At 66.3% G+C, this 12,253-nt stretch overlaps 1 protein-coding gene across 2 annotated transcripts; it reads left to right on the top strand.

The window, feature by feature from the left end:
- The first annotated feature begins 276 nt into the window (after positions 1-276).
- Positions 277-11,970, top strand: KLHL30 (kelch like family member 30). Of its 2 annotated transcripts, none has more exons than XM_057503371.1 (8): positions 277-430; positions 2,117-2,965; positions 4,136-4,271; positions 6,066-6,152; positions 6,658-6,813; positions 7,748-7,936; positions 8,779-8,924; positions 10,279-11,970. In XM_057503371.1, the coding sequence occupies exons 2-8, from the start codon at positions 2,192-2,194 to the stop codon at positions 10,522-10,524; spliced, it is 1,734 nt and encodes a 577-aa protein (XP_057359354.1). In that variant the 5' UTR covers positions 277-430; positions 2,117-2,191; the 3' UTR covers positions 10,525-11,970. The 2 variants fall into 2 exon arrangements, with proteins under 2 accessions (XP_057359354.1, XP_036757058.1); XM_036901163.2 differs by having other exon boundaries at positions 10,273-11,970.
- The last annotated feature ends 283 nt before the right edge of the window (positions 11,971-12,253 follow it).

Raw genomic sequence — 12,253 nt, 5'->3', positions numbered from 1 at the left:
CACGGATAAGCCAACGTATGTGGAGCCCAGAGCTGGGGCCTCGGCATGCCCTCCTGAGGCCCCAGCACAGGCCCACTGCCCGCCTCTGGCCCCTGAGGAAACAGGAGGGGTGGGCTGCACCCCACCCCAGTCAGCCCGGTGCCACGGGGAGGGGCCGCGCCCTGCCTGGGCCGCCCTGGAATGCCGTCCAGGAGGAGGCTGGCTTCCGGATGGGGGGTGGCCGGTGTGGGCTTTCAGGGAGGAGCCACCACCTCTCCCCTTCCCCCACTGGCCCACCTCCCCTCCCGCCCTCCCACCAGCACAGACAGAGGCTAAAAATACCCTTGTCCCCACGTGGCTGCCCAGCCCAGCCTAGAAGGCCTTCCCTGCGGCCCTGGCCAAGCTGTCCTGTTCCGCCGAGTTCTCAGAGAGGAGGCCCAGGGGCCCACAGGTAGGGCCCCGGGGGCTCTAGAGCAGCGCTGACAGGGAGGGGAGGTGGGGCCTGGGCAGGGAAGGGGTGCGGGAGGTGGGTTGCGGTGGGACAGCGCCCCAGGCTTGGAGGCCGCAGCCCTGGGTGATTCGGAGAGAGCCCCCAGCCCTGGTCAAGCCCAGCCCTCTGGAGCGGGTGGAGGCTCAGCGGGCACCCTTCCCTCCGCGCCCGGGAGAGGCGGGCGGGTGTGGGGCTGGACCCACCCTCTGGGCACAGCCAGGGCCACAGCGTCCAGTCACCGGCCGAGCTGACCTGTCCACTCAGCCCTCCAAACTCGTGGCCACGGCGGGCACGGGGCTGAGGCCTGAGACTCCCCAGCAGCCCCCTCCCGGTGGACCCTCGGGCGGCCGGTGTCCGCGGCCCCCGCTGAGGCCCCGCGGGCAGGTGGCTGGGCGCGCCCCCTGCCGGCCCTGTCCTGCCAAAGGGGGCACAGCCGTGCTGGGAATGCGAGGCCCGGGGTGGTGGCCGGGCAGGGGGGACGGCGGCCGATGGGCCCAGGCAGGTCCCGCGGCGGGTTCCCTGTGCACTTCCCGACCCGGCGGGGCCGCGCAGGGCCACACGGCCGTCACGGCTCCGCGGGCCCCGCCCTCCGGCGGCACCCCCAGCTCACTGACTCTCTTGACGGGCTTTGCCATGTTCATCCTGCCTGTTGCGCCCAACCCGTCTCCGGGGCCGCGCAGCCCCTTCGATGGCCTGGACGGCGCCCCCTGGTGGCCAGACGGGCAACTCCGCGTCTGCGCAGACCTAGATCTGTTGGGGCGGTTTTCTTAGGGTAAAATATCACAAGTACAGAAATAAATATGCACATAATTAAATAGGCCCACAATCAAGCGAGATGAACACTGGGAGGCAAAATTGCTGTCAGGGAGTTTTCCTTTGTGGTGGTGGGGAGGCGCTCTTTACCAAGCTACCCCTGGAGACGTTAACCTGGGGCTCAGCAGGGGCCCCCCAGCCTGGCTTCCCCACCTGCTGGCCTGGTGATCTTGCACAGGCGACTTCAGCCTTTTGTGCCCCCGCGTGCCCATCTGTAAAGGCGACCCTGGTAGCACCCACCTCGCAGGGCTGTCGTCCCAGCTGAGTGGTGGATGCATGTGATGTGCAACCCTCAGGGCATGGCCTGGCTCGTGGGGACCCCTGTGTCAGCATGGTCACTTAGGCCCTTTCTCTGCCAGCCTCTCAGTCTGCAGGTGAAGAAACTGAGACCAGAGTGGGGCGTGGCTCACCCAAGGTCACACAGCAAGGTTGTGGGGGGTGAGGCTCCCTGTAAACCTCTGACAGTGAGGACCTACGGGACAGATCTGGGAGCAGAGGAAGCCACTTGAAGGGTTGGGGGCCACAAGGATCCCCAGCTCCAGAGGCCTGTTCCATGGGTGGAGCTTGGGTTCTCCTGTTGGCCCCTTCCTGCCTGATTGCTGGGCTGAAGGCAAGTCTCTCCTGCCCTCTCTGAGCCTTAGCCTCCTGGCTGTAAAGCAGGATTAACACAGTGCCTGCCTCACAGGGCGAGGGGCTGCACCAGGTGATGCTGGGTAAAGACTTCATACATCGTTGACGGCAAGAGCTGATGGACAGTCGGTCAGATGGGTGGGCGAGTCCAGCAGATGAGTCGTCCCTGCACCCCCTGCTGACCCTGCCCTCTTCTCTCCCTAGGCTCTCAGGCGGGCACCCAGCCCTTCTTCCCCCTGAGTGGGTGGGCCGCAGGGACCCGCACTGGCTTGGGCGGTCATGGTTCAGAACGTGGACGACCTGGATTTCCACCTGCCCTCGCATGCCCAGGACATGCTGGACGGCCTGCAGCGGCTGCGCTCTCAGCCCAAGCTGGCCGATGTCACGCTGCTGGTGGGCGGCCAGGAGCTGCCCTGCCACCGCGGCCTCCTGGCGCTGAGCAGCCCCTACTTCCACGCCATGTTTGCGGGAGACTTTGCAGAGAGCTTCTCGGCACATGTGGAGCTGCAGGATGTGGAGCCCACCGTGATGGGGCAGCTGCTGGACTTTGTGTACACAGGACGACTGACCGTCACGCAGGGCAATGTGGAGGCGCTGACGCGCACAGCCGCGCGCCTCCACTTCCCTGCCGTGCAGAAGGTCTGCGGCCGCTACCTGCAGCAGCAGCTGGACGCCACCAACTGCCTGGGCATCTGTGAGTTTGGGGAGCAGCAGGGGCTGCTGGGTGTGGCTGCCAAGGCCTGGGCCTTCCTGCGGGAGAACTTTGAAGCCGTGGCACATGAGGACGAGTTCCTGCAGCTGTCCCAAGACCGGCTGGCCACCTGTCTGGCCAGCGACCTGCTGCAGGTGCAGCCAGAGCGAAGCCGGCTGGAGGCCCTGCTGCGCTGGGTGCGCCATGACCCAGAGGTCCGGGCTGCCCACCTGCCCAAGCTCCTTGGCCTGGTGCACCTGGATGCTGTGCCCAGGCCCTGCGTGCAGCAGCTGCTGGCCACCGAGCCCCTGATCCGGGAGTCAGAGGCGTGTCAGGTCGCACTGTCCCAGGGCCACGATTCGGTGAGAAAAGGGCATGGAGCAGGGAGGGGAGCCCTGGAGACCCCACCTGCATGGGGACAGGAAGTATTGGGGGAAAATCCCCGAGGTGCCCCCAACCTTGTGAGCCTACCCGCTTTGGGTTGGTTACCTGTGCAGGCACCATCACTCACCAGGGGGGTAATGGGGGAAAGGGGGCCCAGAAGTGGTCATTCTGGAGTCCTGTCCTGGAGGAGCCCACAGCTTGGGGGTGACAGACCTGGAGATAGACCTCAGGCAGCATAAGGCCAGCACCGGGCTGGGGAGGGGTGGGCAGTCAGGGAAGGCTCTCCGGAGAAGGCAGCACCTGAGCTGGGCCTTAGAGGAGGGAAACCCGTCCAGGAAGATGCCACAGCTTGTGCGCAGGCCAGGGGGTACTGACAGGCATGGCAGCTGGCTGCCACCTGCCCCTTATGAAGCTGCTCAAACGTTAACAGGGTGCAGCTTCCTACTTGTAATGGCTGTGGGCCTGGCAGGCAGGGCAGTTCCTGATGAAGTGGCAGACCAGGGTGTGACTGAGACAAGGAGCCGACGAATCTGTCTGCCACTGGTCAGCCTACTGAGGGCCTTGCCCTGGAGGGCCCCTCAGAGCCACGTCTGGAGACAGAGGGGGCTCAGGCCAGGGCCCCAGTGTATGGTGCAGAACACTAACCCGTGCCACTGTCAAGCACCGCCAGGCAAACAGGCCGGCCATGCCCTGCTTCTCCGACCAGGTGGAGCCGTTTCAGCATTTCCTGCAGGCCAGGGCCCTCCTAGCTCATGGGCTCTGTGCTGGGCTCCTGGGGGTCAGAGGGTGCTTATGTGGGGAGGTGGGGACAGAGTCTGGTGATTGGCCGCAGGAACGGGTGCAGGAAGGGCATGTGGTGGCCGCTGGGAGAGAGCAGCCCGCATGCTGGGTGCAGGCGCCCCTGCCACCCCCAGCCCTCCCAGTCCTGCTCCTCGGCCGCCCTCTCGGCCCCATGGCAGCCACGGCGGTGTACGTGTGCACATGCACAAACACACAGGGGCGTGCTCATGGGCCCACAGCTGCCCTGCTAATGTCCAGACCACCGCTTAATGTCTGGAAAATGCCACCGAGCCCGCCAGCGCCCTGGGCCCCTCACACCAGGGAGCCAGTGGCCCGGCTCCTCTGACCCCGCGCTCCCGGCCCCACAGGCGCTGCTGGCCCTCCCACAGAAGCTGGAGGAGGTTCTGGTGGTGGTGGGCGGGCGGTCCCTGGAGGAGGACGAGGAGGGCGCCGAGGAGCCGACCCCCCACCCGGCCAACTTCACCTTCTACCACGCCAAGGCCAGTGAGTACCGCCCCAGCGCCCGGGCCCAGGCCCCGCTGTCACTGCACCCTGACCCGAGCTGCTGTGTCCACTTGGCAGGGTGAGGGAGTGAGGCGCGCAGAGCAGCGCCAGCCCGGGGATGCCCTCCGCTGCGCCTGGGCCCCACGCTGCAGAGGCTGCAGGGGAGCCAGGGGCCGTGGCTGGGGGAGAACTGACTGTGGGGCCTCGAACCCTCCAGCCACAGCCCCCGACCTTGGTCTGTCAGGCCTGGAGCCCCGGGGAAAGGGCTCTGCTCCCGGTCCTGCCTGTGCAGGAGGGTGGCTGCCACCCATGCCAGGGGGGCGGCCCGTCGGCAGCTTCCCCTCGGCCCCTCCTCTCCCTGAGCCTGTGTCCTCACCTGGGGAGCGCATTCCTCACACAGCGGCAATGAGCCAGCGGGCATGGGGGCCAGGCCTGCTGTCTGGACTCAGCCTCTCCCGCCTGGGGCCCCACCACAGGGTTGCCCAGGAGAGGAGGAATGAGCAGGGGCTCTGGGGGGCTGGGATTCCCACCCTGACCTGGCTGGTGTCCTGGGGCCGTGGGCACGTCGCCAGCCACACCCCTGGCATCAGCAGCTGGCAGGCTCCGCGAAGTCTGAGGTCAGGGGCTGACGAGAGGGGATTTGGGGACTGACGTCAGGGGATGAGCTGGACCGGCCCCTCCCGGGAGCAGCTGTCCCTCAGACACCAAGGGGAGGGCGGGGGGGGGACGCTGGCAAGCAAAGGCCTGGTGACGGCTGGGCAATCCCCAGCCTCGGGCGACGCAGACATGAGTCAGGGGGACATGCAGTCCCTGCCCAGCAGGCCTAGAGTTCTGCGTGTCCAGAAAACTGTCGTAAACAGTAAACAGAATCTTCCCAGGGAACATCCCCAAGGCCTGAGTCTCTCACAGCTTTCCACAAACACCCAAAATGTGGCCATTTATAGGACTCAAACATTCCCACATTTATTTTCTCATGTTGGTTTTTTCAAAGCATTTTCTTGTCTTTTGCCTCAGTTTACCTGATGTAGCTCCATGAAGGTGGGCCTGACTTGGGCGATTACTCTGTCCCTTACAATAGGGAAAATAGTCCTAAGAGCCACCAGCTGAGCAATTAACCGTGTGACAAACGCATCCGGTTATGTAGTATCCACACCTCCCTGAGATGTGGGAATACCCTGTGCTGCACATGAGGAAATGGACTGGGGTCTGTCCAGGACCCAGAGCTGGTGCATACGAGCTGGGACTGGGGCCCTCTGCCTCCTTGGAGGCTGTGTCTGACCCCCGTCCACACCCATGTGGGGGCTGCACATGGCCACAGACGGAGCTCAGGCGGAGGAATGAATGAGTGGCGGTTGTGTTATGACCTGCTAGTGACCGGAGGTCAGGCCCTCACCGGTTACCCCACTGACTGAGGCAGGACCTGACCTGGGGCCAAAGGTCCATTTGGGGTCAGCAGGGTCAACTGCAAGGTCTGGGTGAGGCCTGACCTCTGGGGCCTAGGCTACCTCCCTGAGCACCAGGGCAGCAATTCCATGTGCAGTCCAGGTGCCAGGCTCTGGGGCACAGCAGCGGGGCCGGGGGCCACCAGGAGCCAGACCTGGCAGTGGCACATGGAGCCCCCAGGGCTGCCTCGGACCCTGCCTCAATGGGTGTCACCCCCCACCGCGGGGGCAGCTGAGTCCGCCCCTTGCCCCTCCTGCAGGGGAGGGGACACCCCTGTACCCACTGGGGGCGAGGGCTGGCCCCAGCAGGAAGTGCAGCCGCCTGACCCCTCTGCCCCTCTCTTCCTGCCAGAGAGGTGGATGGCGCTCCCGGACTTCCCCGACTACCACAAGTGGGGCTTCTCCCTGGCGGCGCTGAACAACGACATCTATGTCACAGGTGCGCGGCCCGGGCTGCCGACTAATGCACCCGGAGGACCCCTCTCCCTCGTCCCTGGGGCCCTGGCAGTTTAGTCAAGATGCTTCCAGACATTTCCATGACGTGGAAACAAGGAAACTTAAAGTCTACGGGTTCACACGCGGGTGCAGGCATCACACGTCCTGGGCTCTGACGTGGACCCTCAGGGTGGCCTGTCTGCACTCCCACAGCCAGGGCCCCCCCAGAAGGAACTGTGCGATGCGGGGGGGCTGGGTGTCACTCTGCTCTTTTATGTCTGAGAAGCTGGTGGTCCCTGTAAGATCTGGTGGGGGAGAGGCGTCCATGACGGCGTTGGGACCACCTGTCTAGTCCCCCTTGTTCTGGCGGTCGAGGCACCTGTGCGAGTCCCGCCACGGCCCAGCGTCCAGCATCATGGAGGCCTGGCATGGGAAGAGGCCCCCAGGACTCTTGGTGTCCAGGGACCCCAGAGCGGTGGGCTCCTGTGTGGACAGAATCGCTCTTGCAGGGGGCTCGCGGGGCACCAAGACGGACGCATGGGCAACCACCCAGGCCTGGTGCTTCCCGCTGAAGGAGGCCACCTGGAGGCCCGTGGCGCCCATGCGGAAGGCCCGCACGAACCATGCCAGCGCCGCGCTCAACGGGGAGATCTACGCCGTTGGCGGTAAGGCCTCTCCCCTCCGTCCCCGGGTCCCCGGTCGGCTCGCTCAAGCCCCTCTGCGGCCTGGGGGCCTCTCAGTCCTGCAGCAGCCATGCCGCACCCCCCGCCCCCGCCAGGGACCAGAGAGCCCCTGTGCTGGTTTCGGGCCCCAGAGGCCCTGCTCCCCGTCCTGCCCTCGGGAGCTCGCTGTCTGGGGCAAACGAGCCACACTGGGGCTCCCAGCCAGATGGTGCCACCTGCTGCCTGGGTGTCCTCGGGTGAGCCTCAGGCAGAGTCTCAGCAGCCAGCTCCAAGGGGCTTGCAGTGCATCCCAGGGACACTGAGAACAGGGCAGCAGAGGGGACCCCAAGGGCCGGGGCTCAGGCTGCCTGCAGAGGTGGCCCCGCCGTCCCTGAGCCATGGGCTCAGCCCCCGGCTCAGGGTCAGCTCCTCAGTGAAGTCCCTTTGCTGCCCCTCCTGCTCCCCCACCCCGGCCCTGATCATGGGCCCACCCTGCCCCTTACACTCCAGAGCCACGGCCTAGGGCCCTTACAGTCAGATGAATATCAAAAAACGAAATGATCGGGACAAGTTTCCCAAGGCCTGTAGGTGACAGACTGGTCCTGGGGCCACTCCCGAGGGCCCCCCTTGTTCTGGCTGGCCCTCTCTCCTCCCAGTGGCCGTCACGTCCAGCCTGAGAGCAGAGGCTGTGCTCAGGCCCCGAGCCCAGCTCGGGGGGACACTGAGGTGTCTTGCATTCCTGGATCCAGGAACCGCTTCTCGATGGGGTGGCCTTGGACAAGCGCCCCCATCTCTGGCAGCCACGGCTTCCCTCTCTGAGAGGGGGCTGTGCCCTCCCGCACATGCCCCAGGGCGGTCCCTACCACCTCTGCATTTCCAGGGCTCTTCCCTTGCCCCTCGCCGCCTGCAGCCCCTCCCCGCCCCCCCGCTCTTGCAGGCACCACTCTGGACATGGTGGAGGTGGAGAGCTACGACCCTTACACAGACACGTGGACGCCCGCCAGCCCGGCCCTCAAGTATGTCAGCAACTTCTCGGCGGCCGGCTGCCAGGGCAGGCTCTACCTGGTGGGCTCCAGCGCCTGCAAGTCCAACGCACTGGCCCTGCAGTGCTACCAACCCGCCACAGGTGCGGGCCAGGCGGGGACGGGGACAGGGGCGGGCCCCAGGCCTAGGGCCCGCAGGGGCCACCAGTCCCTCCCAACACGGCCTGGGGGTCAGTAGGACCCAGGGGACAGAGGACAGTCAGCCACAGGTGCCCTCTGCAAGGCTACAGTCCCATCTCGGTGTGTGGAGGGTGCATCCCCAGGACAGGTGGGGCCAGGTGGGTAGGAACGGGCAGCCGCAGGCCCTGTCAGAGGTGGATGGGAGGCAGGGCCAAGGGAGCGGGCCCCAAGGGGCTCACCAGAGCCACCTCCCATTCTAACCTAGAGGTGAGGGAGCCTGGGCACAGGGGGCACAGTGCCCAGGGGCGGGAGTTGAGAAAGCCCAAGGCTGTCCTGAGAGCTTCCTGGCTGGGCTCTCTACCTGGTGCTGGCCTCACGGGCTGGGACAGTGTCCCGGACCTCCAACTCCAAGGCTGGGAGGGACTCCTGCCAGGGCCTGGGCCCTGGTGGGGCTCCCTCTGGCTCAGTGGCCTTCCTGGCCCCATCTGTCCCCCCACGTGCCATCCTCTGGAGGGTAGAGGTGATAAAGGACCCGCTTTGCAGGGTGGATGTGAGGAGCCCGTGGGACCCCTGCTGGACCCAGGCTCCTGCGGGCCTCCTGGTTGTTGGGCCCGGGATGCCCACAGGGGGTGGGGTGGGCAGAGCTGGGCAGACCGAGGCCTCCGACCGCCCCAGAGCCCCTCCTGCGGGCCTGAGCCGAGGCCCCCCGAGAGAGCAGGCTCGGCAAGGGGCTCACCCGGGCAGGGGCGGCCTTCGCTCTGGGAGCCTGGCGCCCCAGCAAAGGGTCCCATGCCTGTGCCCACAGACTCCTGGAGCGTGATTGCCTCGCCCTTCCTCCCCAAGTACCTGTCCTCCCCACGCTGTGCCGCGCTGCAGGGAGCTGTCTACCTGGTGGGCGACAACACCAAGAAGGTCTACGTGTACGACCCCGGGGTCAACCTGTGGCAGAAGGTGGGCCTCAGCCTCCCCATCGGGGTGCACCCCTGACCTGGGACTCCCGACTCCGCAGAGCAGGCCTGGGGACAGGGAGGCCTGGGGGCGTTGCCGCAGGGGTTGGACAGTGAGGGACTGGTGAGGGTGCAGAGCCCAGGCTGGCCCCCCGAGGATGAAAACTGGGGCCACGGGCTCCTGGTCACTGGGTGCCCTGTCCCCCTCGGGAGAGGACCAGGCTCAGCAGGGGGAGCTCTGTGGGCAGCACGTCCTCCGCAGCGCCGGTCAGGCCCGGGGAGTGAGTCTCCCACCCCCAGGTGGTCAGGCCAGGGAGGGGGGCTCCTGAGCAGCAGCTCCTTGGGGCCTTGTTTTCCCCAGTGTCAGGGCCCCACCCCCCTCCTCCTCTGCCCCTGGGCCCAGGGAGAGTGGGGGGTGGGCCTCTCAAGACCAGACCTCGGGGACAGGAGAGCCCTGCCACTCGCCCTGTTTCTTCCAGTGAAGGAGGGACTGTGCCGGGAGCGCACGGTGGCCTCAGCACCGGCTGCCGCCCTGGGCCCATCCCGCCTTGCGATTCTGTCCTGAAAGCCCAAGGAGGTGGCTCTGGTCCCTGCGGCCACCCCAGGAGGGCTGTGCCACCAGCCGGGGTGTCCCTGGCGTCAGGGCTCCGCTGGCCGGAGGCCCCATTACAGAGGCAGAACAGGCACAGGGTGGGCCCTGCCAGAGGGGGGTTTCTTCCTCGGCCCTCTCAGCTGGGCCACGCCGCCGCCTGGGCAGGGGTCCCAGCCATGGGGGGCTCCGCTTTGCCCTACCCAGGCCTGGGGTGCCCATGTTACCGCCTTCGTATGGAGGCCACCCGCTCTGGGGTCTTCCAGAAGGGCCCACATCTCTCTGGCCTCTGGCCCTCGCCTCACAGTCCCCATCCAGGGCAATCCTGAGGCCATGGCCTACGCAAGGGGTGCAGGGGCAGAGCAAGAGTCCCTCACGTGTGTGCCTGTCAGGCAGCGGCCACGTCTGTCCCCTCCGAGAGAGCAGCTATGAGTCAGAGGCCGGCCTGGACCTCGCCCTGGGAGGCCGCTCCTGGCTCGGGCCTCCATGTCTCCCACGCCCTCTGACTCCCCAGCTTCAGATGTGAACAGATTTGGGCCTAGAAGGGGGACTGGAAACATCTTCCTGAGAGAGGCAGGCTGGCGGGGAGCAGCAGGGTCTCTCCACTAAGGGGGGAGTGACGGGCACGGGGGTGAGATCCCAGGTGGCAGGTACACCAGCGCCCTGGGGGGGAAGTTGGGTGGGCGCTGGCCACCCTCTCTGCACGTCCCCACAACCCTCCCCCCGAGGACTCCCCTAGCCACTGAGTGCCCGCTGCCGGCAGGTGCAGCCCCTGCACAGCCTGCACGAGAACGGTGCGCTGGTGCCACTGGGCAACGCGCTGTATGTGACCGGCGGCCGCTGGCAGGGCATGGACGGCGACTACCATGTGGAGATGGAGGCCTACGACCGCGGGCAGGACGCCTGGATCCGCCACGGAGCCCTGCCCCGCCTCTGGCTCTACCACGGAGCGTCCACCATCTTCCTGGACGTGTCCAAGTGGACCCGGCCCTTCAGCCCCGCCCCGGAGCAGTAAGCAGCTCCTGGTACACCTGAAGGGAGCCAGCTGAGCCCCTCCCACCCACTTTGTTCACTTGGTGCCACTGTCCCCTCCAGGGATCGGGCTGGGCTCAGGCCACCAGGGACATTAGAGGACATAGCCTTCAGGTCCCCGGCCACCATGCCAGCTTGGAGATAACCAGCAGCCAGGGCGTGGACCGGACCCCTGCAGAGGGGGAAGGGCAGCTCTCCTGCCCGTGGGAGGGCCTGGAGCCTCAGAAGGGAGTCGGGGGTCAGGGGAGCATTGTCAGAACCCCTGAGCTCTCTGAGTGTTGGCCTTTCCTACCGTGTGTCCCACTGGTGCACAAATAAGGGGTGACCTGAAGCCAATGCTGCTGGGGAGGCTGGTCGGAAGGCCCCGGGGGGGAGTCAGCACAGGCCTTTGTGGGCCTGCTGCTGCCAAGCCCGCGGCTGTGTGTCCACAGCCGTCCGCTGTCCCGCTCTGGGCCTTGGGCTCCACACCCACGTCCACGGCTGCCTAGCGTGTGCAGTGAGCCCTCCCTGCAGGCAGCCCCTGCTTGGCGACACTCAGAGGTGCTGGAAGGGAGGAGGCAGGGCGAGGGGCCAGGAGGGAGGGTCCTTCTGCCTGAGCAGAGGCTCTGGGGAGGTGGGGTCAGCAAAGGCTTCCCAGGTGAGTAGGAGGGCCACTCTGGCCAGGACGACCCCGTCCCCTGGGGTGGCTTGCTTCAGTGCAACAGTGGAAGTCCCCAGCGGGATGCCCATGGGGGCGAGGGCCCTGCAGGGTGTCCCAGGAAGCCCTAGGGCGCGCTGGTGACTTGTTCCCAGACAGGCTCCGGGGCGAGGGCAGAGCCTGATGGAACCTCCTGCCAGCACGTGGTGCACCCCAGGTCCCCCACCTCCCCTGTCCCCGGGACTGACCAGGGCCCCATGCAGAGCTGGCTCAGCCTCTCTGTCCTCTGTCCTTGTGACCAAGGCACCAGGTTTGTAACCCACGGGACAATGAAGGGCTCTCACTGGGTGCTAATGGCCGTCCCCGCCCCCATCACAAGGTTCGTTAAGGAACGCAGGGCTGCAGCCCTGGGTCCAGCCCTGCTCCTGCCCCGGCACTGACCGGTTCCCTCTGGCCCTGGGCTTCCCCTCCAGGGCCAGTGCACAGGCTTGGGGTCCGGAGGGGCCTCCCACAGGCCTGCATTCTGAGGCGGGATCCCCGGGCCCTCCCGCAGCAGAGATCTGAGTCCTGACACCACACGCCTGTTCTTGCTGGGGAGTTGAGTTTGTCCCGGAGCCTGGCAGGAGCAGGGCCTCCCGGGAGGCTGCTCCCAGGTCTGAGGGGACACTTGGCCGGTGGAGGATGGAAACGAAGGGGGAGGTTTCTGGCAACCTTGAATCTTTCTTTGTGAAAATCAAAATGTTTTCTAAACAGTTATTAAAAGTGCTCAGCCAAGTGCTGTTTCAAACCAGACCTGACATGTTAGCGAGGACTTCTTTTTATCCCAGATTGCTCGTGGAAAGGGTGGTGCCCCAGATCAAGGCCTGCTCCTGCACACATCATGGTGGGGGGCCGTGCCCGGCCAGGAGAGCCCACCCGGCCCACCCACCCCAGGGCCTGCTCCTCAGCTTGGCACCCAACTGCCCCTGGGCTGATGGGCTGAGCTGCCCCTCGGGGTGCCCTGTTCAGGCCAGTTGCGTCTCCAGGGTCCCATAAGGAAACAGATAACCCCTTGGACTGTAGCAGATGAGAGCCT

This window comes from Manis pentadactyla, chromosome 6 (assembly GCF_030020395.1).
Source record: "Manis pentadactyla isolate mManPen7 chromosome 6, mManPen7.hap1, whole genome shotgun sequence".
NCBI classification, from domain to species: domain Eukaryota; kingdom Metazoa; phylum Chordata; class Mammalia; order Pholidota; family Manidae; genus Manis; species Manis pentadactyla.
The sequence above is the reverse complement of the archived record's forward strand: the minus strand, read 5'-3'. Positions and strand labels throughout refer to the sequence as shown.